Source organism: Oncorhynchus mykiss, chromosome 25, assembly GCF_013265735.2.
Source record: "Oncorhynchus mykiss isolate Arlee chromosome 25, USDA_OmykA_1.1, whole genome shotgun sequence".
NCBI classification, from domain to species: domain Eukaryota; kingdom Metazoa; phylum Chordata; class Actinopteri; order Salmoniformes; family Salmonidae; genus Oncorhynchus; species Oncorhynchus mykiss.
In genome coordinates, this window is record NC_048589.1 from 29,321,138 (window position 1) to 29,347,520 (window position 26,383).

The window sequence follows — 26,383 nt, forward strand, 5'->3', positions numbered from 1 at the left end:
CAACTAAAATGTGTTACGAATAGAGTGCATTAAGCTTTGTAGACGTGACGTTGTTCACAAAGAGTACAAGGGTGAATTTAGTTATTACACACGCGCACTTCACAGAGAAGGCGTTCCCTAACGAAAATATGCAAATAATGCTAGAACTCACCAATAGGATCTAGATAGTTCGTGCCCACCTCCTTGCTTGTTCTGCTTCATTTTATACCATTGAAAACGACACAGATGAACGATCTTGGGTTAGTTATTGTTCTAGCTAAATCGTTTATTCCCAGCTGCAACGCTCAACGTTTCTCATAGGTCAAATAGTCAACTAAACGTCAACAGGAAGCAGGAAAGGAGACTCGACATTGTTGTTGATTTGTTCTAGCTATCGTCAGCGAACCATAGATCAATCGCTTGTACAGAGAGGGGGTATAGATAATTTAGCAAGCAAAAGTCATTCACAAGTTACAACATGGCCATGACGGCGGTGCGGTCAGGGGGAGCGGGAGGACCAGCCTCTTTGTCTCGGTTCCGCGGTGCACTGGTTGCTGCGGTGCTGGGAGACTGCGTTGGTGGAGAATTTGAAGGTGCAGAGGAGGTGCCCATGGACCGTGTATTGCAGCATTTGAACGGATTGGAGGATGAGAGTCGCGGCGATGGTGAGACAAGATCGATCACTATTAATATTGAAAAACAAGTATTTGTACTTTCTGACTCATTTGTCTTCAGTACAAATACTCACATGTATCACCATGCATCTACCTCAGCCCCCCTCCTCGCTTAATCCTAATCCCTATAAAATATGTGGATTGCTCAATGCAACATTAACCTATATTTAATGGGAAATGGCTACACATTTATAGCAGTCTTCTGTGAATGTGCCTCTAAGCCTAATATCAGACACCCACCACCACACTATCATATCGTCATCATCATCATCTGTGTGTGTCCAGGTATTCTGCAGTACAGTGATGACACTGCCATGACGCGCTGTGTTGTCCAGTCTCTGCTGACCAGGGCAGGGTTCGATGAGCAAGACATGGCACGCAGGTAAAGTAGACAGTTAGGGGTCTGTCTGTGTATTACAGTTTCAGTAGTATTAAGTATCTATAAAATGTAAATATTATGTTGGGGTGCTTTTTCTCTGCAGGTTTGCAAAGGAATACAGCCATTCTCCAGGGCGGGGGTACGGGGCAGGTGTGATCCAGGTGTTGAGGAAGCTTGCATCTCCACACCTTAATGATGTCTTTCAGCCGGCTCGGGCTCAGTTCAGTGGCCACGGCTCCTTTGGGAATGGTGGTGCGATGAGGGCTGCACCTTTTGCGCTGGCTTTCAGTAACCAAGTTGACATTAGGAGGGTTAGTGATAGAATGTGTGGTGGGGGCGAGTGGCTACAATGGCTACCATTACTGGCCGTCCTAGAAAACCAGCTAGAAACTCAACAGATTTGCTGTTTGAGGAGGATATAAGGCTACTGTCACCCTAACAACCATTCCAATTTGTCTGTCTTCATTTAGCTGGGCACTGCCATACTTAAATCCTCTCTCTCTTTCTCTGCTCTCTCTGTATCTCCTATTTCTCTCCCTCTCTGCTCCCAGTACTCCAGGCTTGGTGCGATGCTGACCCACTCCTGTTCTCTGGGTTACAATGGAGCAGTGCTCCAGGCCCTCGCGGTCCACCTTTCTTTACAGGGGGGTTTGGAACTGCCACATAGGCCTACGTTTATCAACAAACTCATCTCAGAGATGGAGGCAGTGGAAGCAGAAGATGCTGCTCGCAGTGACTCGAGAGTGTAAGTATTTAAACAGATAGTAAAATTGAGTTTATGTTAATTTACCAAGTGCAAAGGATACAACCAGTGAAAACAGTACAGTGAAATTCTTACCTTGAGAGCTCGTTCCCAACAATGCATTGATCGTAGTAGTAATAATAATATACAGTGAGCTCTAAAAGTATTGGGACAGTGACAATTTTTTGTTGTTGTTTTGGCTCTGTACTCCAGCATTTTGGATTTAAAATTATATTATGACTGAGGTTAAAGTGCAGACTGTCAGCTTCAGGGTATTTTCATCCTTATCGGGTAGAACGTTTTAGAAATTACAGCTCTTTTTGTACGAAGTCCCCCCCCCCCCCTTTTTTTAGGGGTCCAACAGTATTGGGACAAATTCACTTACACTAACGTTCAAAAGTTTGAGGTCACTTAGAAATGGCCTTGTTTTTTGAAGGAAGCACATTTTTTTGTCCATTTAAAATAACATCAAATTGATCAGAAATACAGGACATTGTTAATGTTGTAAATGACTATTGTAGCTGGAAACGGCTGATTTTTAATTAGGATCACCACATTATTTTAAGAATGTGAAATGTCAAAATAATAGTAGAGTGATTTATTTCAGCTTTTATTTCTTTCGTCACATTCCCAGTGGGTCAGAAGTTTACACACACTCAATTAGTATTTAGTAGCATTGCCTTTAAATTGTTTATCTTAGGTCAAATAAGGCATTGTGTCATTTATGAGTCTCTTATTGTAAATAAGAATACAATATGTTTCAAAACACTTGTACGTTAATAAGGATGCTACCATGATTACGGATAGTCCTGAATTAATTGTGAATAATGATGAGTGATAAAGTTGTAGACGCACAAATATCATACCCCCAAGACGTGTTAACCTCTCACCATTACAATAACGGGAGGTTAGCATTTTTGGGGGGGGTATGATATTTATGCCTCATGCAATGTGTGGTTGAGGTAGGTTTATACATAAAACATGACTGGTAGTAGGATATAAATGTAAACAGGGCTGAAAAGTGACTGGTAGCGGGAATATACACTAGCGGTCGGAAGTTTTAGAACACCTACTCATTTAAGGGTTATTCTTTATTTGTACTATTTTCTACATTGTAGAATAATAGTGAAGACATCAAAACTATTAAATAACACATGGAATCATGTAGGAACCTTTTTTTTTTTTTTTTTTTTACAAATCAAAATCTATTCAAATAGCCACCCTTTGCCTTGATGACAGCTTTGCACACTCTTGGCATTCTCTCAACCATAATATGGACTCTGTCTTTTACCAAATAGGGCTATCTTATGTATACCAACCCTACCTTGTCACAACACAACTGATTGGCTCAAACGCATTAAGAAGGAAAGAAATTCCACAAATTTAACTTTTAAGAAGGCACGTGTTAATTGACTACCTCATGAAGCTGGTTGAGAGAATTCCAAGAGTGTGCAAAGCTTTCATCAAGGCAAAGGGAGGCTACTTTGAAGAATCTGAAATATAAAATATATTTTGGTTTGTTTAACCCTTTTTTTGGTTACACATGATTCCATATTTGTTATTTCATAGTTTTGATGTCTTCACTATTATTCTACAATGTAGAAAATAGTACAAATAAAGAATAACCCTTAAATGAGTATGTGTGTCCAAACTTTTGACAGGTACTGTACTTGTAAACTAGAGTAATAGAGTTATTAGAGAATGATGTCGTGATGTGTGTTTTGTCCTATATTTTTAATCCCAGCCCCCATCCCCGCAGGAGGCCTTTGGTAGGCCGTCATTGTAAATAAGAATTTGTTCTTAACTGATTTGCCTAGTTAAATTAAGGTAAAAAATAAATCCAAATAAATGGTCTGTTTCCACGCCAGGCGTGGAAAAATAATAATTTTGGTATCTCAGAATGTTGGCAAATCTCACATAGAAACTTAATTGGGAGAAAATATGTTTGACATGCTTTTTACATTTGTATCACAGACTATTTTTGAGAATGTCATGATGAAAGTGGCAATTTTAGGCACTTGGTAGACCTATACGTGCCTCCTGTAAGACCCTATGATCTGTGAACTGTACATGCTACATCTTGGTATCATTTATACTGCTTTTTGTGTGCTCTAAAATATGGAGTGTCTAAATTATTTATATATATTATACATCTTTTTTTTTTACATTCATTTATTCAACAATTAAAAATATTATTAATACCCCATTTTTTGATTTGGCTTATTTTTAGACATTGTTTGAAACAATAAACAAACACGTCAAATTTCCTGAGTGGACTCTGGGCTATCCTGTCGTGGAATCGCCCAATGATGAATTCAAACATAAGGGTACGCTTTTTCTAGGGTGCTTGAAGAAATAACCGTTGCACGGAGGAGAGTTTTTGGTTCTCAACTTTTCTTTCGTCTTGTTCTGTTTTGTATCTCCAGCTTCAGCGAGTCAGAGTTCCCATTCTGTGATCGACTGCACAGAGTCAAGGACCTGATGGAAAGGAACAACAGTGTCAGCATTGAAGAGGTCATATCTGAGTTAGGTCAGTATTGACTTATGGGGTAAATACAATCTACATTCAATGGTGGCATTATCCCTCTAGGATTTTGTTATTCTCTACTGGTCATGGAATATAATTTAGTAATTTTTCACTTATCACTAGCTAGTATGATAAACTAGCAATTTTAGTTCACTCTAAATATGTACTTCTTTCTGTGTTTGTACTCAGGCAATGGCATTGCAGCCCTGCATTCTGTCCCTACTGCCATCTTCTGTGTGCTGCACTGCCTGGAACCCCGGGAGGGTCTGCCTGAGCGCTATGGTGGCCTGGAGAGGACAATGGCGTACAGTCTGGCCTTGGGGGGAGACACAGACACCATTGCCTGCATGGCGGGGGCCATTGCAGGGGCACACTATGGAATCGATGCTATCCCCCAAATCTGGCAGCGGTGTTGTGAAGGGGCAGAGGATGCTGATATAAATGCTGAGCGCCTACACACTCTGTACCACCAGGCACCAGCTGAGGGAGACTCTGGGACCGACAGTCAGCCACACACAGCAGCACATGACCCCCCCAACCAATAAATGACTTTGACAGAGATAAACATACATTGATAGCTATTTCATACATCATCTTATTCTGTGGTCCTCCTTCTGTCATCTGTTGAACAAATTAGTCTGTCATGAAAACCCCCATTATGGATTTAACATGAGTTACTGTATGTCATCTTTTTGATGGAGAAAAGTATTTAATAAACAGTTTTTAATGTCAGAAGCTTTATGATGTATTTGTGTGTGTGTTACTGAGAATGTACTGGGAGGTGCAAGACACTGAAATCCCTTGTAATTCAATACTCTGAGGTAGGTGGCGATATTTTCACTGGTGCCGACAGTCTGTCACAGACCCAGAAGAAGAAATATGCGGAAGTTGACTTTGGAAGAAATGTGTGTTTCAGAAAGCACAAGAGTACTTCAATAAACTAACTTAACTTGAATAGTATAAACAATAACAATGGAAGGTAAGGCAATAACTCCAGTCTTGTGTTAGCGAATGAGGTGGATGGTGTTAACAAATTCAATGCTAGCTTCGAACGATGCCCTGGACCGGAGGTAGCAAGCTACTAGGTCTGGGTGATATGGAGAAAATATATCACGGTATTAAAAAATATTACGGTATGACGCTATTTTATGTTTTTGAATAATAAATGTAAAATAAAATTGTATTTGTCACATACACATGGTTAGCAGATGTTAATGCGAGTGAAGCGAAATGCTTGTGCTTCTGGTTCCCGACAGTGCAGTAAAATCTAACAGTTCCCCAACAACTACCTAATACACACATCTAAAGGGTGAATGAGAATATGTACATATAAATATATGGACGAGCGATGGCCGAGCGGCATAGGCAAGGTGCAATATATGCTATAAAATACAGTATATACATATGAGTAATGTTAGATATGTAAACATTATTAAAGTGGCATTGTTTAAAGGGATTCATGATCCATTTGTTAAAGTGGCCAGTGATTGGGTCTCCATGTAGGCAGCAGCATCTCTGAGTTAGTGATTGCTGTTAAGCAGTCTGATGGCCTTGAAATAGACTGAAGAACAGCTTCTCTCGGTCCCAGCTTTGATGCACCTGTACTGACCTCGCCTTCCTGTGAACAGGCAGCGGCTCAGGTGGTTGTTGTCCTTGATTATCTTTTTGGCCTTCCTGTGACATCAGGGTGCTGTTGGTGTCTTGGAGGGAAGGTAGTTTGCCCCCGGTGATGCATTGTGCAGACCACACCACCCTCTGGAGAGCCTTGCGGTTGAGGGCAGAGCAGTTGCCGTACTAGGCTGTGATACAGCCCGACAGGATGCTTTCGATTGTGGATCTATAAAAGTTAGTCAGGATTTTGGGTGACAAGCCAAATTTCATCAGCCTCCTGAGGTTGAAGAGGCGCTGTTGCACCTTCTTCACCACACTGTCTGTGTTGGTGGACCATTTCAGTTTGTCATTGATGTGTACGCTGAAGGACCTTAAAACTTTCCACTTTCTCCACTGCTGTTACTTCGATGTGTATATGGGGGTGCTCCCTCTGCTGTTTCCTGAAGTCCACAGTCATCTCCTTTGTTTTGTTTACATTGAGTGAGAAGTTGTTTTCCTGACACCACACACCCTCACCTCCTCCCTGTAGGCTGTCTCGTCGTTGTTGGTAATCAAGCCCACTACTGTTGTATCGTCTGCAAACTCTATGATTGAGTTGGAGGCGTGCATGGCCATGCAGTTGTGAGTGAACAGGGAGTACAGGAGGGGGCTGAGCATGCACCCTTGTGGGGCCCCAGTGTTGAGGGTCAGCGAGGTGGAGATGTTGTTTCCTACTTTCACCACCTGGGGGCGGCCCGTCAGGAAGTCTACACCAGCCAGCTCGTCTGCTTGCACATGCTCTGAGGACACGGCTAGGGATGACGTCTGGGCCAGCAGCCTAGCGAGGGTTAACACTTTTAAATGTTTTACTCATGTCGGCCACAGAGAAGTTCCTGTTTGTGGGCCGCGACGGTGGCACTGTATTATCCTCAAAGCGGGCAAAGAAGGTATTTAGTTTGTCTGGAAGCGTGACGTCAGTGTCTGTGACATGGCTGGTTTTCTTTTTGTAGTCCGGGATTTCCTGTAGACCCTGCCACATACGTCTCGTGTCTGAGCCGTTGAATTGCGACTCCACTTTGTCCCTGTACCGGCATTTCACTTGTTTGATTTTCTTGAGGAGGGAATAACTGCACTGTTTAAATTCAGCCGTATTCCCAGACCTCTTTCCATGATTAAATGCGGTGGTTCGCGCTTTCAGTTTTGTGCGAATGCCGCCATCCATCCACGGTTTCTGGTTAGGGTCGGTTTTAATAGTCTCAGTGGGTACAACATCTCCAATGCACTTCCTTATAAATTCACTCACCGGGTCAGTGTATAGGTCGATGTTATTCTCTGAGGCTGGCCTGGAACATATCCCAGTCCGCGTGATCAAAACAATCTTGAAGCATGGATTCTGATTGGTCAGACCAGCATTGAATGGTTCTAGTCAAGGGTACATCCTGTTTGAGTTTCTGCCTATAAGACGGTAGGAGCAAGATGGCATCGTAGTCGGATTTGCCGAAGGGAGGGCGGGGGAGGGCTTTGTATGCATCGCAGAAGTTTGAGTAGCAGTGGTCAAGTGTTTTACCCCCACCCGTAGTGCAATCAATATGCTGATAGAATTTAGGTAGCCTTGTTCTCAAATTTGCTTTGTTCAAATCCCCAGCTACAATAAATGCATCCTCAGGATATATGGTTTCCACTTTATATCGAGTCAGTGAAGTTTCTTTAGGGCTGTCTTAGTGTCTGCTTGAGGTGTTATGTATCCAGATGTGACGATAACTGACGAGAATTATCTTGGAAGGTAATATGGCCGGCATTTGATAGTGAGGAATTCTAGGTTGGGTGAGCGGAAGGACTTGAGTTCCTGTATGTTGTTATGATTACACCGTGAGTCGTTAATCATGACGGCGCGATGCATGGGGAAGCCCAGTGGCTGAACCGATTCCGACAATGTATCCCGAGAGAGCCATGTTTCTGTGAAACAGAGAATGTAGCAATCTCTGATGTCTCTCTGGAAGGCACCCTTGCTCTAATTTCGTCTTTGACCTTGTTGTCAAGAGACTGGACATTGGCGAGTAGTATACTTGGAAGCGGTGGGCGATGTGCACGTCTATGGAGCCTGACCAGGCCGCTCCGTCTGCCCCTTCTGCGCCGCCGTTGTCTTGGGTCGGCTCTGGGATTAGATCCATTGTCCTGGGTGGTGGTCCAAACAGAGGATCCGCTTCGGGAAAGTCATATTCCTGGTCGTAATGTTGGTAAGTTGACATCCGTCTCATATCCAATAGTTCTTCCTGGTTGTATGTAATAAGACTTAAGTTTTTCTGGGCTAACAATGTAAGAAATAATACATAAAAAAAAAAGAAATACTACATAGTACTTGAAGGACTTGCAAGGACTTGAAGCGAGACGACCATCTCTGCCGGTGCCATCTTGTTAAATTTGCTTAGTAGTACGTAACCCTAGGGTGGCAACACCTATATTCTAAGGGATTTCAATGGGTCGTTCTCCATTCTGATACTTTTATACTGTTCAATTTAACTTAAATTAAAAATACTTTAAAGCATTTATCAATTTTTGCATTTCCTGCACTCATTTGAGATAATTTCCATACTGCCACATAGGGCTGCACGATATGGGCAAATCATCGAGGCCTTATTTTTAACCAAATGTTACAATTGCGATTTGGCTAGTGCTTGAGATTAAAACACTTGTGTGAACTGTTGGAATCATGGAAATATATTGATTATAGAATTAGAATAGTTAGAATATAATAGATGACACTTTGTATACAGTATTGTTTGACATGACAAGGACTTATAATGCCAGGCAGGAGTTATTGTGACAGGGTAAGAACCAAAGAGTTGTGTTTCCTTGGGGACCCTATAATCAATCGTTGGCTACATTGAAGATTTTCTCTTAGCTACTTCATGCTTTGTATTCATCTTTGATTTAGAAGATGCTGTTGTACAAACATCATGCTGATTTAGGTCTACACCATCTCTGGTATTATCAGGCTGTAAAGCTAATTATGTGTCCTCTGATTCAGTACATTTATTAGCTAGTTAGCCAGCTAACTAGTGATTAGCATTAGCGGCTAACAAGATTTAGGCCCAACTTGCGAAGAAAAGACAAACAAGCTGTTTGCAGATGTAAGAAACACAAACTAATATAAATGATATAACGTGGATTTATATTAAGAAGCAAAGTGCAAACATCATCGTTGTCATCAACATAGTTGACCATGCAGACTGAATGCAAGTGTCTCGTGGTCGAGGAACAACAAATGCTCTCATTGGGTGGCTGGGAGAGAGCGAGTGGAGAGAGATGACTCAAGTAGCGAAGTAAACTATACAAATTGACGTTACACACAAGAAGCTGATTAAACAGCATGATCATTACACAGGTGCACCTTGTGCTGGGGACAATGAAAGGCCACTCTAAAATCAAATCAAACATTATTTGTCACATGCGCCGAATACAAAAGTGTAGACCTTTTCGTGAAATGCTTACTTACAAGCCCAACAGTGCAGTTCAAGAAGAATGAAATAAACTAAAGTAAAAAATAATACAAAGGAACACAGTAAAATAACAACAATTTTTATTTTATTGTATTTATTTTATTTCACCTTTATTTAACCAGGTAGGCTAGTTGAGAACAAGTTCTCATTTACAACTGCGACCTGGCCAAGATAAAGCAAAACAGTTTGACACATACAACGACACAGAGTTACACATGGAGTAAAACAATTAACAAGTCAATAACACAGTAGAAAAAAAGAAAAAAAAGAGTCTATATACATTGTGTGCAAAAGGCATGAGGAGGTAGGCGAATAATTACAATTTAGCAGATTAACACTGGAGTGATAAATGATCAGATGGTCATGTGCAGGTAGAGATACTGGTGTGCAAAAGAGCAGAAAAGTAAATAAATAAAAACAGTATGGGGATGAGGTAGGTAAATTGGGTGGGCAATTTACCGATGGACTATGTACAGCTGCAGCGATCGGTTCGCTGTTCAGATAGCAGATGTTTGAAGTTGGTGAGGGAGATAAAAGTCTTGAACTTCAGCGATTTTTGCAATTCGTTCCAGTCACAGGCAGCAGAGAACTGGAATGAAAGGCAGCCAAATGAGGTGTTGGCTTTAGGGATGATCCGTGAGATACACCTGCTGGAGCGCGTGCTACGGGTGGGTGTTGCCATCGTGACCAGTGAACTGAGATAAGGTGGAGCTTTACCTAGCATGGACTTGTAGATGACCTGGAGCCAGTGGGTCTGGCGACGAATATGTAGCGAGGGCCAGCCGACTAGAGCATACAGGTCGCAGTGGTGGGTGGTATAAGGTGCTTTAGTAACAAAACGGATGGCACTGTGATAAACTGCATCCAGTTTGCTGAGTAGAGTATTCGGAAGCTATTTTGTAGATGACATCGCCGAAGTCGAGGATCGGTAGGATAGTCAGTTTTACTAGGGTAAGTTTGGCGGCGTGAGTGAAGGAGGCTTTGTTGTGGAATAGAAAGCCGACTCTAGATTTGATTTTCGATTGGAGATGTTTGATATGAGTCTGGAAGGAGAGTTTACAGTCTAGCCAGACACCTAGGTACTTATAGATGTCCACATATTCTAGGTCGGAACCATCCAGGGTGGTGATGCTAGTCGGGCGTGCGGGTGCAGGCAGTGAACGGTTGAAAAGCATGCATTTGGTTTTACTAGCGTTTAAGAGCAGTTGGAGGCCACGGAAGGAGTGTTGTATGGCATTGAAGCTCGTTTGGAGGTTAGATAGCACAGTGTCCAAGGAAGGGCCAGAAGTATACAGAATGGTGTCGTCTGCGTAGAGGTGGATCAGGGAATCGCCCGCAGCAAGAGCAACATCATTGATATATACAGAGAAAAGAGTCGGCCCGAGAATTGAACCCTGTGGCACCCCCATAGAGACTGCCAGAGGACCGGACAACATGCCCCCCGATTTGACACACTGAACTCTGTCTGCAAAGTAGTTGGTGAACCAGGCAAGGCAGTCATTAGAAAAATGCAGATTAAAAATATGGTGATTGACAGAGTCAAAAGCATTGGCCAGGTCGATGAAGACGACTGCACAGTATTGTCTTTTATCGATGCCGGTTATGATATCGTTTAGTACCTTGAGCGTGGCTGAGGTGCACCCGTGACCGGCTCCGAAACCAGATTGCACAGCGGAGAAGGTACGGTGGGATTCGAGATGGTCAGTGATCTGTTGAGGCTATATACAGGGTGTACCGGTACTGAGTCAATGTACAGGTTAGTCGAGGTAATTTGTTAATGTAGGTAGGGGTAAAGTGAATATGCATAGATAATAAACAGCGAGTAGCAGCAGTGTACAAAACAAATGGAGGGGGGAGGTCAATGTAAATAGTCAGGTGGCCATGATTAATTGATTAATTGTTCAGCAGTCTTATGGCTTGGGGGTAGAAGCTGTTAAAGAGCCTTTTGGGCCTGGACTTGGCGCTCTGGTACCGCTTGCCGTGCGGTGGCAGAGACAACAGTCTATGACTTGGGTGACTGACTGGGACAATTTTTTTGTGTGCAGTTTTGTCACACATCACAGATATCTCAAGTTTTGAGGGATCGTGCAATTGGCATGCAGACTGCAGGAATGTCCACCAGAGCTGTTGCCAGAGAATTGAATATTAACCTTCACATCCGCCTCCTTTACCTGCGGGATCTTCTGAGACCAGCAACTCGGACAGCTGATGAAACTGAGGATTATTTCTGTCTGTAATAAAGCCCTTTTGTGGGGAAAAACTCATTCTGATTGGCTGGGCCTGGGTCCTCCAAGGCCCACCCATGGTTGTGCTCCTGATGTGAAATCTATAGATTAGGGCCTTAATACATTTATTTAAATTGACCGATTTCCTTATATCAACTGCAACTCTGTAAATCATTGAAATTGTTGCACGTTGCGTTTATATTTTTGTTAAATATGAAATATATGGCTCTGGCTACATCCTTAGAATCATAATGGTAGTTAGTAAGAAGCTTTCTTGTGTCAGCTGGTGAATTACTTGCTATGTTTTATTTCATCTTCTATCTATGCAATAAAAATTTATCTAATATACTTATCTACCCATTAGCTGGTTGTCAGTAAATTACCTCTTCCCATATCTTTGGCCACACCAAAGACACTAGCAGGCAGGCACACTCTCTTAGGCCACACACAGAAGTGTTTCTGTCTTTTCCCCAGTAGGCCTACAAGGATCAGAGACGACCACTCCTGGCAGAAAGTCCCAGTCTGCAGTGACTGGCAGTGCAAGGAAAGTGAAGGACAACGCAGCAGACTGGCACAATCTGATTCTGAAGTGGGACCGACTGAATGATGAAGGATCCACCATGGCAAATAAGATAGTCAATTTAGGATTCAATAAAAGGTAAGTCAATCTATGTTCTGCAATGTGTGGTTTCTACCAATGAGGCTGTTGTAAGATTTGTAGTAGGATAATAATACATGTCTAATAATCCATGGATTTATACAGAATTGGTAGGAAAGTCATGCCAATGTGAGAGAGCTCTTAAAGTGCACCCCTCCTTATCCCTTTATTAAAATCAGTTCACAGAAAGAGATGCAAGTCATGATGGCGGGTCAGGACACCTCTGCCAGCTCTAATTCAGAGAATGCTTTTGAAAACAGTAGAGAACTAGAAGAGGAGTGTGACAAGTTGCTAAGTGTCGTGGACAAAATGGTGAGTAGATCATTTGTGCCATTATTGAACAGAACCAAAGATTGTGGAAGAATCTGCCAAATCTTGATTGAGGATTGTTCCACCTTCTCTTTTTCTCTCTGGAAACACCAACAATTGTAGCCTGGTTCCAGATATGTTTGTACTGTCTTGCAAACTCAATGGTCATTGTCACAACACAAAAATATCAGGGACCAGGCTACAATTGTGCTGTCGGTGTCATTACTGACCTTTTTTTTTCCCCCATCAGACTCATATTGTATCAAAAATGGAGAAGTTAGTTTCCTCTGAGAAGGGGATCGTCGATCTAGAGACATTCCAGTATGGAACAGGAGGAAGACAAACTCCTTTGTTTCAGACCTGGCCTACGTCACAGTTCGGTGAGACTATTAATCAGTTTTAGATGCCCTGCGCTTTGAAAATACACATTGAACTGGTTTCTCAGGCTATACCAAGTTCTAGACTAGAAAACACTTTGAATGGAGATTCTCAATTGCCTTTTAGTTCTATGGTAGGCTTAATTTGTATCTGGGAAACTGGCCCTCTGTGTTTTTAGTATGGACCATTTGTTTTATGAAATATGTCTCTTTTCATTGCAGCAGACGTCTCCAACAAGCTCTATGAAGCATACAAGCAAGAACTGACTCTGAAACGGGCTATTCTTCAGGAGCTAGCTCACACAACTAACCCAGACCTTTCAATGGTGTACCTGTCCTGCTGGCTGTATCAGCCGTACACAGATGACAGGGCAAAGTTACTGTTAGAGGGTCTTCTTTTAGAGACAGGGCATAGGCCAATTTAACCAACTTCAGTTGGAACATTATATTTTGTTTATGGACTTATGGCTACTGTACTAACAAGTCCATAAATAAATGACAACTACTGTATGGCCATTACAAAGGAACTCATGCACAGCAATGCTGCTGGTTTCAACTCCATGAAATAATAGAATGATTTGGTTCTCGCATCCTTTATTAGGAAAATGAGTTCAACTGTACAGCATATGAAATGGTTGTATTGCAACAATGAGTCACAAATGAAACATGGAAATGAATAACCACAATTTCTTAACTTTTGATTTTATTTCCCCTCATTTGCATTCATTTTCAATGGTATTAGAAACCTATTTTTTGAAAATGTTACACCCAAATATATAAAAAGTAATAAAATAGTGCAACATTTTTTGTACTGCTTTGATATTTATCTACATATAAACATATCACAAACTAAGCACTTGTTAAAGGATGAAAACACCACAACGAAAAGAACGTTTACAAATTTACAAAGAATACCAGGAATACACTTAAAATCCACCAGATGGAAAAGAGAGATGTGTGCTTGGTGTTGAGGTGGCCGGGTGTGGAGGAACAAAAATCATCACTGCTGTGTTTTCCCCTCAGCCTCAATACCAAGCAGAGCGTGGACTGCTTCCAGAGGGACTCCTTCAGGGGCGCGGATGTGCATAGTGGTGCCATCAGGCCCGTTGACGATGACGATGCGCTCCGAGGCCAATTCGCCTACCTGGCCGTCTGCTAGGTGCATGGTCAGCCCCTCCGTCTGGATGTAGATCTCCTGGACCTCCTGGCAGCCCTGGGCCTCCTGAACCACCACCTGGCCTAGTCCACTGGAGGTGGAGGCAGCCTGGGTTAGGCCACTCTGCTGGACTGGGGTAGGGTTGGACTGCTGCGGCTGAGTACTCATGGGCTGCTGATCAACTGCGACTGGGTCTGTGGCCAAGGCCTTCTCTAGCTCCTTCATTTGATCAGCTATGTCACTGGTGCTCAGGACCTCAGTAGGTTCTGTACCAGACACACCCTGATCTGTCTCCATGGCCTCCTCTCCTACTGAGTCAACGGTCTCTGTCATGCTGTTGGATAAGTGATCCTGGATCAGTTCCATGGGTGTTATGTTCGTCTCAGGGTTAGATGAGACGACCTGTGGTGTGATGGTAGCAGTCTGAGTGACTTGAGGGCCCACGGGACTCTTGGTGACAACCTCAGTATGTGGCGAAATGTACTTCATGCTTGTTGTTGCGGTGTTCTCGACTTTGGCCTCACTAGATTCTGAGAGGATACAGGGAAAAGAAAGCAGAAGATAATGAAAAGTGATCTACTTTGGACATATAGCAAATATCTATCCACAAATTGTTAGTAGCATCAGGTAAAAAAATACAACATACCTAAATACAACATACCTTTTGTGGAAGTCTCAATGCCGTTCTGATGGATCTGAACACCAGCCTGGTTTTCCATTTTAAACCTCTTTGTTGGAGGTAACATTTTAGAATTCTAGGTAGAGAAAGACTTACATCAATCTAACAATTACTCAAATCTGAGCATCTCATAATTCATTATTATGAAAACAATCCATAATAATGCCATAATTCCCTAAGCGTAGAGAAGTGTGCGGTCTAAATTAAATAGTGCTCTCATTACCTCCATATAGTGGACATTCTTGGTTGCCATGTTGGTGACATTCTGCTGAGTTGGAGGGTTCAGAACTTTGAATTTGTTCACCTCATCGAAGATGCCAAGAGATTTGGCAACCTAAGTGACAGGATGTACAGTATGAAAATTTTACTCTCTACATTTTGATTCCAAGATGGAATAACAATTTAGTGATTTAGCAGATGCTCATATCCAGAGTGACTTACAATTAGTGCATTCATCTTAAGATAGCTGGGTGAGACAACCACATATCACAGTCGTAGGCAAGTACATATTCCCCCAAAGTAGTTATCAGCAAAGTCAGTGCTAGCAGGAAAATATTCTGTATTAATTTTTACCTCTACATTGTGGACCTCCAAGGCCATGTGGACACCCTGAGGGTTACTGATGTAGTCTTGGGCCATCTTCTTCACCTGACTGTGGAGCTTCTCAAACTCCCGGTACACATCCGAAAACTGGGTTTTGGGTTGCCGCCCCTTCTCCACCTTAGGTTAAATGGGATACACTTATTCAGTAAACTAAAAACTGAACGTCTTATTCTTTATTTCACTGTTGCTAAAAATATGATCAAAAGATTCACCATTTGTCCAGAGGTAATTAGCTTCCATATCAAGCCTAAAATGTGATCATCCAATTTTCCCACTATTATCACCATGCATTCAAACAATGTGCAGCAAAAACCATGTATTAGGTAACTTCTTTTTTATTGCACTGTTTTTCAGGTGGTGACCGTACCTTCATCAGGAGGAACTCCCAGACAGTCATGACCTTAGCCAGACGAGGGAGCACAGTCTCCATTAGTTCTTCATTGTCACATTCGTGTGTCACCTAAACAGGGGACAAGTGACGTAGTAAAGTACTAGTATATACACATTCCTATCCTTTGTCATTGGCACCATTGGTAGGTATGATTTTCAGATGTGATACTCACAGCATCGCTATGTGTTGCATTCTTAGAACAAAATGCTTTTGAGCACATTTTTTATGGTAGTAACGTTTTCTAATCCTGACGCTTAAATGTATGTACCTCTTTGAGCCATGCTTTCCTACTCTGGGTCTGCTGCTCCACGCTGGCTGCTCCCCCTCCTAGCTTTGGAGGTCGCCCCAGTCTCACCGCTGGGTGTGCTTTGGTAGGTGGTCTGCCTCGTCCTCTGGGCCTCCCTGGTCCCCGAGCCTGGACCACAGCCTGCCTGGTAGAAGCTGCTACTCCTTGGGTTGCTGATGTATCCGCCTGTGGAGGTACAACAGAATCAGTAAAACACTATGGATCAGTTTCCCAGACACAGATTAAGCCTAGTCCTGAACTAAAGCTATTTCAAGAGATTTTCCATTGTGCATGATTTGTATTTTTAGAACAGGACTCGGCTTAGTCTGTGTCCAAGAAACGGACACTATAACAGACAGACATAACCATATTAGCTTTAGGCTAAATTAGCTATGGGTTGTAAACACACCAATGGTCATTTTTTGTCAACATTGGTTGAGAAGGTAACTTTCTAGGGTCTTACTTTTTGTTGAGTGGTTGACATTGCAGCAGCTTTCTCTGTGGCCTCACTTTTCTCAGGACCTGATGTATTTTTAACACTGCTTGCATTACTTTCTTCAGTCGGCTTCTTATGTTCGGCCCCAGCGTCTGTGCTTTTATCAGGGCTGTCTGTTTTAGAGGTCCCTTCAGGAAGTGACTTCAGTTCACCGTGGGAGGGGTTCAGCCTGTAGTGTCTGGACAGACCTCCATGGCCTATGTAAGCTTTATCGCACGTTTCACATTGAAAGGCCTTCCGCTTGTGACTGTAAATCATAGATGCTGCTCCCTTTTTACCATCCTCACCATCTTCATCTTCCTCCACACTGATTTCAGAGTAGTCGTCAGAATCTGACTGATGGCTCTCGGCCAAGTCCTCTGTCTTGATGAACTTATAGTCCTTCACCTTGTACTTGGGCGGTCTGGACACCCTCCCGGAACGCGTTTTGATTTTCGGTGCCTTTTTCATTCTGGTTTTGACCCTTTTGACTTTTTCCACTGTGGGGACAGAGACAGACGTGGCAGGTTTAATTGCTGTGACTGTTGTGCCATTGACCGGGGCCTTACCTGAAGGCTGCTGGACAGGGGTCTGAACAGGTATTGGCAGTTTGTGCACAACGGGAACCAGGCTCCCAACCACAGGTGTTGAGCTCTGCAGTAGCAGCTGAATAGGAGGGTTTCCAGGGTTCTGCTGTAGGAAGTACTGTTGCTGTCCAACTATGGGTGTGATGTGGATGATCTGGGGGCTGTTGCTCACACTGCCGTTCGTAGACACTTTGACTTGCTGGCCTTGACTGGCCACAGCCAAGTTCTTCTGTTGAGGGATTGATATGGTAGTCTGTGTAGGTCCTTTCCCCTCCTGCTTTCCAGATGGTATCTGGACTTGGATTCTGATGGTTTCCTGCTGGTAAAATATAAACAATATTAATGTCAGTGGCGGTCATAATTGCCAGACAGTAGATTTCATGCAGCTGATTAAAGTGCAATGATCGAATATTCACTTTTTTCTCCTTAAACAGAATTTGACAATTAAGCATACATATCAGAGAAAGTCACAAGCAATAATTTGGATTACTAACTAAATTATAACATAGAATACATAAACAAATCCCAAACTTTGTTACCTTTTTCTGAACCAGGCGTGTACCATTGTGGGACTGAAGTGCCACTTGTTTCGCAACATTCTTCAGCTTCTGTGATGCATTCTGCATAGTGACCAGTGGCTGTGGGCTTGCTACTGCAATCTCTGAAGCTGCTACAGTTGTGAACAAGCCAGTTGTGGGATCCAGTGTGGTCACAACCTGCTCCGATCCCTTGGGTGTCTGGGCCATGAATTGCTGAGATTTGGTAACTTGCTCTATCACTTGTTGCAGTTCGTTGGGAGCCAGTGCTGTACTGGGAATAGTATACTGTATCTGTGACGAAGTAGTAGGGACTGTTTTGATGCCTTGATTTTGTTCAAACAGATGAGCAGCCTCATTCTCAGTCACTGTGATTAGCTGTTGTTTGGCCAACTGCTCCACTAGCTGTTGCTGCTCCTCTTCAGTCAGACCTGATCCCTCAACAAAACTACCATCTGGTTGCACATAAATGATGGTGGTCCCAGGTGCAAGAGCATTTACAAAGTCAGCACTGACTGTAGAATACTCTGCTCCCGTTGCAATACCTGGGGTCTCAACAATAGAACTTATTATGTTCTGTTCAGGTTGTTGTTCATGGTCTTCAGTTTGGCTGACAACCTCCTGGGAGTCCTTTGCAACGAATGTCTCCTCTTTTGTGCAGCTTTGCAGGAAATCTGTCAAGCCCTGCTCTTCGGTGATCTCTGGTGCATTTGCTTCAATGCATTTCTCGCCGACTTGCTTCTGGTTAACTTGCAATCCAGAAACACATGGAACTTGAGATACTGTAACATGATCTGCCCCTGTTGTTGTACTTGACATATTGCTCTCGTTGTCGGCCATTTTGATTGTTGTAGCTAGCTAGCTAGATGTTCATGTGCAATTCTGAACCAATCGATAGGTTAGGTAACTTGAATTTCGATAAATTTTTACAGACCAATACGTTGGTAAAAATATATTTCTACAAAGGTTACTGCAATGGTCCCAATTTTTTTGTTGTTGTAATATTGTGAAACGGTGCAATCATTAAACGCTACAGAAGGAAACAGTTCACGTCGTGAGCTAAGAGACTGCTAGCTGTAGCTATCATATTTTTCTCCAGCGTTGATATGCCATTTCCGTATCCGTTCTTCGTATTCTATATTATTATAGCGGTCCGCAAACAAATGTTCGAGGTGCATGCCACCGCCTACTGTCCTGGAGTGTGTAGTCAATTACAGTTCACACACTGAATAAAGAAACCAGTAATTAAGATACATTAAACCCTTTTATATAATACCGTAGTACTAAGAAAATAAAAAACTACCCTACTAACTTCTAACAACCTATTCCCAAAATCCCTTTCAACACCCTGATCCCCATCCAACCTCAATAACCATACACGTCAATATTTCTCTCTCTTCCACATACGGTACTTACAACAATACATCAACAAATGCTTCACTGTTTCATAAATTATACACTCTGTACATAAACCATTTGCATGCTTGCCAACCAGATATAATTTTTTTATTTTATTTTTTTTATTTCACCTTTATTTAACCAGGTAGGCTAGTTGAGAACAAGTTCTCATTTGCAACTGCGACCTGGCCAAGATAAAGCATAGCAGTATGAGCAGACAACACAGAGTTACACATGGAGTAAACAATTAACAAGTCAATAACACAGTAGAAAACAAAGGGGGAGTCTATATACAATGTGTGCAAAAGGCATGAGGTAGGCGAATAATTACAATTTTGCAAAATAACACTGGAGTGATAAATGATCAGATGGTCATGTACAGGTAGAGATATTGGTGTGCAAAAGAGCAGAAAAGTAAATAAATAAAAACAGTATGGGGATGAAAATGGGTGGGCTATTTACCAATAGACTATGTACAGCTGCAGCGATCGGTTAGCTGCTCAGATAGCTGATGTTTGAAGTTGGTGAGGGAGATAAAAGTCTCCAACTTCAGCGATTTTTGCAATTCGTTCCAGTCACAGGCAGCAGAGTACTGGAACGAAAGGCGGCCAAATGAGGTGTTGGCTTTAGGGATGATCAGTGAGATACACCTGCTGGAGCGCGTGCTACGGATGGGTGTTGCCATCGTGACCAGTGAGCTGAGATAAGGCGGAGCTTTACCTAGCATGGACTTGTAGATGACCTGGAGCCAGTGGGTCTGGCGACGAATATGTAGCGAGGGCCAGCCGACTAGAGCATACAAGTCGCAGTGGTGGGTGGTATAAGGTGCTTTAGTGACAAAACGGATGGCACTGTGATAGACTGCATCCAGTTTGCTGAGTAGAGTGTTGGAAGCCATTTTGTAGATGACATCGCCGAAGTCGAGGATCGGTAGGATAGTCAGTGCCGATAATGCCGATTTCAATGTACAAAGTCCTAGAGGCAACTGAGCAAACACTACCTCTCCCTTCTTAATCTAACCCTTGAATCTTGGTCCACCAACTGTTCTTTGGAGGGCATATAAATGCCAGCCCTTGGGCTTTGAGTCCCACCTCTTCTGCCACACATCTCTACCTAGTGGAGGACAAATATCAATTAGATCTAGTTTTAAAGCCATTTTGGTGGGCTGGGACCCAGCAGAATCGCACTGCTACTCCCAGTCTCTTGATTCTCCATAATAACATGAATGCCTCCAATAGTAGGTCACTCCTATTAGATTTTATGGATGATAAACTGTTCAATACAGACAGGGAATCTGACCATAGTACATTTCTGACTGGTGGAGCGTCCTCCACCCACTGGAGCACCTACTATTGCCAAAGGTTCAACTAAATATACTGACAGTTAATCTGTTAGTTTCGATATATCTCTACATCAAATTCAGGGATGTAACCGCCTGCTCCTGTATGACCCAATGATGTACAGTACCAGTCAAAAGTTTGGACACACCTACTCATCCCATGGTTTTTCTTTATTTTTACTATTTTCTACATTGTAGAATAATAGTGAAGACATCAAAATTATCACATAACACTTATGGAATCATTTAGTAACCAAAAAAAGTGTTAAACCAATCAAAATATATATTCTATTTGAGATTATTCAGTTGCCACCCTTTGCCTTGATGACAGCATTGCACACTCTTGGAATTCTCTCAACCAGCTTCATGAATGCATTTCAGTTAGCAGGTGTGCCTTGTTAAAAGTTCATTTGTGGTAAAATACCAAGCCCATATTATGGCACGAACAGCTCAAATAAGCAAAGAGAAATTACAGTCCATCATTACTTTAAGATGTGAAGCTCAGTCAATCTGGAAAATGTCATGAACTTTGAAAGTTTCTTCAAGTGCAGTCGCAAAAACCATCAAGCGCAATGATGAAACTAGCTCCCATGAGGACCGCCAAAGGAAAGGAAGACCCAGAGTTACCTCTGCTGCAGAGGATAAGTTCATTAAAGTTACCAGACTCAAGCTCTGGATCCAACAAATATTTGCTTTGTCTATCATATTGAAATGTTAATACACATAGCTGGATGCTGCAGGGCACTCACTGGGATTACTGTATGTGTCCATGAATACACAAATGTTGGCCGTAATATCAAGGTGCCTGTTTAGTTTGACACACAACAGAGAAAAATAAACAATATTGATAACCTTTAAAAACATTTTTATGAGAATAAACTTCTCATCTGGCACAGTAGGTGGCAGCCATGCATCATTGTATTCCCGCGAGACTAGGAAGTCGTAGGGTTGTTGACAACCAGAGCGCTTGACATTCTCGAATAATAAATCATAGAAAGATGCGATAGCAATGTCGCCAGCGCTATCTTTTATACACGATTTTAGCGTAACGTATGTGTCATCTATATGATAACAGGATATAGGGACATAATATAATGTAAGTCTGTGTAAACACTTGTGTTTTGTATTTGTAGTTAACGATAGCTAGGCTAGTCAACATGATCTAGTTAACGTTAGCTCATGTCAACATTGCTGATAAACAGCTCTTGGCCTGGCTGTGCTCATTCTAAGCTCGTTAGCTATCCAATATTTTCGGTTGCAGGCAAATTCAATTTTTACCTGCCCAAGTAATGTCACTAGCTGGTAGTTTCAGTTGATGTGGATTGTTGCTAGCTAGGCTAATCGAGCTAGCGCTAACTGAAGGTGTGAAAACCCTGAGGATAACCACTGCAGCAACTAGCAAGCTAGGTACCAAGCCTAGTCCCACACTATGTAGTCTAGCCAAGTATTATGTTATTATATGCTATACATGTCATGTCTATCACCATGCGTTCCACACATGTTTGATAGCCGTGCCTAATTTTCTTGTCAACAGAGCAGAGCATTGCCTGTGCACTATGGCAGCCCAAACTCCCCCACAGAGCGCCCTGAGGGAGTTCTGTCCCCTATACTACTTGCTTAATGCAATACCTGCCAAGGTCCAGAAAGGCTTCCGCTCTGTAGTGGTCTACCTGACTGCTCTGGACACCAACAGCGATTACATTGCTGTGGGGAGCAGTATCGGGATGCTCTACCTGTACTGCAGGCGGGTCAGCCAGATTAATAAATACAGCATAGAGGTGAGTATGCCACTGTTTTAGGCATTGCTTGGTTGATTTAATTATGTTGCATGCACCTTCACCCCAAAGCAAATTTGGTAACAAACATCCAAATATTAGAGATTTACAAACCATTTAAAATGTAAGTAAATGTTTTTGCCCCAAGTAAGTAGGTATGTCATTCTAAACATGTTATATTTACAGGGGAAATCCGAAGCTATCACAGCAGTGAAGCTGCTCAGTTGTTTTGATGACTTGGTGGCAGTGGGCACGGTGTTTGGTCGGGTTGCTGTCTTTCAACTGGTGTCTCAACTTCCAGGCAGGAACAAACAGGTATGCCAACAAACCAATCAATCAACTGAACTGTTGATATGACTAAAGATAGTGTTTTTGAGCTGGGTTTTTTTCTGTTTTATTCTAGGCTTGGGTAATATACTGTATACCGAGGTGTTTAGAAATACCTACAGTATGATTAAAAAAAAGTGGTTAGAGCAAAGACAATCAATCCTCTTCTGGATCAAGATCCCTGCTGTTTAATATATATATTTTTTTTGCGTGCAGCAAACTGTGAATAGCCTTTTGTGATTGTTGTATAACTTTATGAGCTGGGTTGCAATTAGTTTATGTTCGCTTGCATATTGTTAGCATTTAAGCAAGCATCCGCTATGGGACTTCGCTAGTAATTTGCTAGCTGTATTTATTTATTTTTACATTTAGAAACTATAGTATGTTATGGTACAGGAACAGTATGGTATAAACATTCATATACCACCCAACCCTTTTTATTCCCTTCTAAAATGAACAGGTGCAAACAGCACAGATGTAAGTGCTGAGTAAATGTGTCCATTTGCGTAGAAAAACACTGAGGTCCCTCTATTTTCTGTAGCTAAGGCGATTTGATGTGGTTGGTTTGCACAAAAGCACAGTCACTGCCTTGGCCTGGAGTGCTAATGGAATGAAGCTCTTCTCTGGTGATGACAAAGGAAAGGTTGTGTACTCTACCGTGGACCTGGATCAGGTATAGCTTCTTTCATTTTGGGTCAAGGTCTTTTTTGTGTGAATTTTCAGTAACACTTTACTTAAAGCCTACAGGTATTATGCAGTTATAATAAGCATTTTTTTTTACCCCTTTATACTCCCTTATCTCCTCCAATAACAGTTATCTATATATCTATCAACCACACTGTGCTGTTTGTTTATTAACTCAATTCTCTCACATGTGTTGTACCTTCGTATCCTCAGGGTGTATGTAAACCCCCTATCCTCAGGGTCTATGTAACCCAGTATCCTCAGGGTCTATGTAACCCAGTATCCTCAGGGTCTATGTAACCCAGAAAGCTCAGGGTGTATGTAAACCCAGTATCCTCAGGGTGTATGTAACCCAGTATCCTCAGGGTCTATATAACCCAGAATGCTCAGGGTGTATGTAACCCAGTATTGCGGTTGGAGCTTTGACGTGTGTTGTATGCTCATATCCTTAGGGTGTGTGTAACCCAGTGCTACTGTTTGAGGAGCTCTCAGCCATAGTCCAGCTGGAGTACAGTCAGAAGGTCCTGCTCATCTCCTCTTATCAGAGATCCCTGCTGTTCTACACCCAGGAACAGAACCTGCAGCAGCTGGGCACCAAGCCTAGGAAGAGGTAGCCACTTATTCATTAAAAGTACCACAACTTACACTGAGTATACAAAACATTAAGAACATCTGTTCTTTCCGTGGCATAGACTGACCAGGGGAATCCAGGTGAAAGCTATGATTCCTTATCGATGTCACTTCAATCAGTGTAGATGAAGGGGAGGAGACAGGTTAAAGGATTTTTAAGCCTTGAGACAATTGAGATGTGTATGTGTGCCATTCAGAGGGTGAATGGACAAGACAAGTGTCTTTGAACGGAATATAGTAGGTAGTAGGATAGTAGTAGGTGCCATGCGCACCAGTTTGTGTCAAGAACTGTAACGCTGCTGGGTTTTTCACGCTCAACAGTTCCCCATATGTATCACGAATGGTCCACCACCCAAAGGACATCCAGACAACTGGCCTCACAACCGCAGACCACGTGTAACCACGCCAGCCCGGGACCTCCACAATCGATTTCTTCTCAAACCAGCCACCCGGACAGCTGATGAAACTGGGTTTGCACAATCAAAGAATTTCTGCACAAATGGTCAGAAACCATCTCAGGGAAGATCATCTGCATGCTCATCGTCCTCATCAGGGTCTTGACCTGACTGCAGTTCGGCATCATAGCCAACTTCAGTGGGCAAATGCTCACCTTCGAAGGCCACTGGCATGCTGGAGAGGCGTGCTCTTCACGGATGAATCCCGTTTTCAACTGTACCGGGCAGGTGGCAGACAGCGTGTATGGTGTCGTGTGGGCGAGCGGTTTTCTGATGTCAATGTTGTGAAGGGAGTGCCACATGGTGGCGGTGGGGTTATGGTATGGGCAGGCATAAAGCTACGGACAACGAACTGAATTGCATTTTATCGATGGCGATTTGAATGCAAAGTGAGACCGTGACGAGATCCTGATGCCTATTGTCGTGCCATTCATCTTCCGCCATCACCTCATGTTTCAGCACTGCCCCATGTCGTAAGGATCTGTACACAATTCCTGGAAGCTGAAAATGTCCCAGTTATTCCATGGCCTGCATATTCACCAGACATGTCACCCATTGAGCATGCTTGCGATGCTCTGGATCGACGTATACGATGGCGTGTTCAAGTTCCTCCAATATCCAGCAACTTCGCACCGCCATTGAAGAGAAGTGGGACAACATTCTACAGGCCACAATCAACAGCCTGATCAACTCTATGCAAAGGAGATATGTCACGCTGCATGCGGCAAGTGGTGGTCACTAGGGCTGTTACGGTGATCGTATTACCGCCACACCGGCGGTCACAAGTCATGACGACAGTCAAATTCCACGTAACCTATTAGTCACGGTGATTAGGCTTCTCAACTCTGATGCTGCTGATGGTCATTAGCAGCCTACCGAACTTGCTAACTTCCTTTTATTCAGCACTCTATTGTGCCTATAATCACTCACATTAAAAGTAATGTAATGCTAATGTGATTGAAAATCTAATGCAACATTTCTATAGACTATGCAATTGCGTGAGAAAACGGAGTGATGGCCTCTATATTAAAAAGAGGAGGATCCCATCAGCTTTCTATAGGCTAGGCTAGGTCTAGTATATTTATTTCTTAACTTTATTTCTCAACTATTCATCACATTGATTCTCTTTACCACAGGAGCATAGCCTACCTGGCTGGCATGAAAATTAACCACAGGAAAACCTCCTCCATTCACTATTTAAGTGCATATATGACATATATTTTTTGAGACCGGTGCATGATAATGGTCCATTCTAAATAAAACAAATAAAACAAATTTCACACTTATATTATTTAGTATATGTAAAGACAAAATTAAATTAAGAATAGTCTGATGGGTGACAATATTAGCCTATCACTTGTGAATGATATAACTTGTGAATAATGCCCAGTTTGTGTGCAGTAAGGCAAGAAACAGAGCATGCCTTTTTTTTTGTTGCAACTTTTTCAAGTCATAGTCACACACATCAAGTAGCCTAGCTCATAGGCCTATATGTTTGGATAAGGTTTGTATCACAACTGAAGTGGCCAAATAACTACTTAAAATGAAGCACATTAATCCATTTTACAACTGGTGTAGAGCATAACTGGCATACATACGCAGCGCGTAAGTTTCAAGATTTTCACCATAAAAATTACTTTAAAAAGCATTACATGCATAATCACATTTGCGGTCACTTTAGAGAATGTTTTTTTTTCCTGCAAATTGATTGCATTTTGGAACATTTGCCCGTAAGCCCAGTGCCGTGTGCTAATTGCTGCGCTTATAATGTGAAGAAATAGCCTAATAATTTATTAACATTTTTAGCTAAACGTTCTGATCTGCTGCGTCAGCCTCATTGCAATTAATTGTTTTTTTGATGATACTAGTCGTTGTATTAATTTGGGATCTATGACATCCCACAACTGTCCCAGACTATGTTTGGAATAATACGAATTGAGAAATCTGAGAAACCCATGTGAGTGAGAGGTGTTTCGGAGCAAGCAGACGTGAGAAAGGAATTGTAATTTTTATATTCAGCCCAAGGGCACAACGGATTTTTTTGGGGGTGCATTATGGCCACACAAAGGGGATGCGGCTGGGAAATTCTAGGCATTATCAAG

At 42.4% G+C, this 26,383-nt stretch overlaps 4 protein-coding genes across 12 annotated transcripts in view; 3 read left to right on the forward strand and 1 right to left on the reverse strand.

Moving 5' to 3' along the window:
• The first annotated feature begins 196 nt into the window (after positions 1-196).
• adprs (ADP-ribosylserine hydrolase) lies at positions 197-5,036 on the forward strand. Its single transcript, XM_021585176.2, has 6 exons — positions 197-644; positions 939-1,035; positions 1,136-1,343; positions 1,584-1,777; positions 4,201-4,304; positions 4,491-5,036. Exons 1-6 carry the CDS (start codon positions 458-460, stop codon positions 4,844-4,846), a joined length of 1,146 nt encoding a protein of 381 aa, XP_021440851.1. The 5' UTR covers positions 197-457; the 3' UTR covers positions 4,847-5,036.
• Positions 5,037-5,136: 100 nt separating this feature from the next.
• Positions 5,137-13,764, forward strand: LOC110505757 (cyclin-dependent kinase 2 interacting protein). Of its 7 annotated transcripts, none has more exons than XM_021585184.2 (5): positions 5,137-5,280; positions 12,091-12,274; positions 12,454-12,586; positions 12,834-12,963; positions 13,186-13,764. In XM_021585184.2, exons 1-5 carry the CDS (start codon positions 5,274-5,276, stop codon positions 13,383-13,385), a joined length of 654 nt encoding a protein of 217 aa, XP_021440859.1. In that variant the 5' UTR covers positions 5,137-5,273; the 3' UTR covers positions 13,386-13,764. The 7 variants fall into 7 exon arrangements, with proteins under 7 accessions (XP_021440859.1, XP_021440857.1, XP_021440858.1 ...); XM_021585182.2 differs by having other exon boundaries at positions 5,139-5,280; positions 13,183-13,761; XM_021585183.2 differs by having other exon boundaries at positions 5,161-5,280; positions 12,094-12,274; positions 13,183-13,764.
• znf839 (zinc finger protein 839) lies at positions 13,535-18,784 on the reverse strand. Of its 2 annotated transcripts, none has more exons than XM_021585175.2 (8): positions 17,677-18,784; positions 16,539-17,453; positions 16,058-16,261; positions 15,766-15,858; positions 15,369-15,515; positions 15,019-15,129; positions 14,778-14,871; positions 13,535-14,646 (listed from the first exon to the last, which is right to left on the reverse strand). In XM_021585175.2, exons 1-8 carry the CDS (start codon positions 18,511-18,513, stop codon positions 13,961-13,963), a joined length of 3,087 nt encoding a protein of 1,028 aa, XP_021440850.1. In that variant the 5' UTR covers positions 18,514-18,784; the 3' UTR covers positions 13,535-13,960. The 2 variants fall into 2 exon arrangements, with proteins under 2 accessions (XP_021440850.1, XP_021440849.1); XM_021585174.2 differs by having other exon boundaries at positions 16,539-17,456.
• A 2,529-nt stretch (positions 18,785-21,313) lies between these two features.
• Positions 21,314-26,383, forward strand: part of LOC110505758 (tectonin beta-propeller repeat-containing protein 2) — a 35,399-nt gene continuing 30,329 nt past the window's right edge. The window contains exons 1-5 of one of the 2 annotated variants that reach the window (XM_021585185.2): positions 21,314-21,506; positions 21,945-22,188; positions 22,372-22,500; positions 23,054-23,185; positions 23,649-23,806. In XM_021585185.2, coding sequence (XP_021440860.2) covers positions 21,967-22,188; positions 22,372-22,500; positions 23,054-23,185; positions 23,649-23,806 — 641 coding nt within the window. In that variant the 5' untranslated portion in view covers positions 21,314-21,506; positions 21,945-21,966. Of the gene's footprint in view, positions 21,507-21,603; positions 21,818-21,944; positions 22,189-22,371; positions 22,501-23,053; positions 23,186-23,648; positions 23,807-26,383 lie in introns of those variants that run through there. The other variant, XM_021585186.2, reaches the window with a different exon arrangement.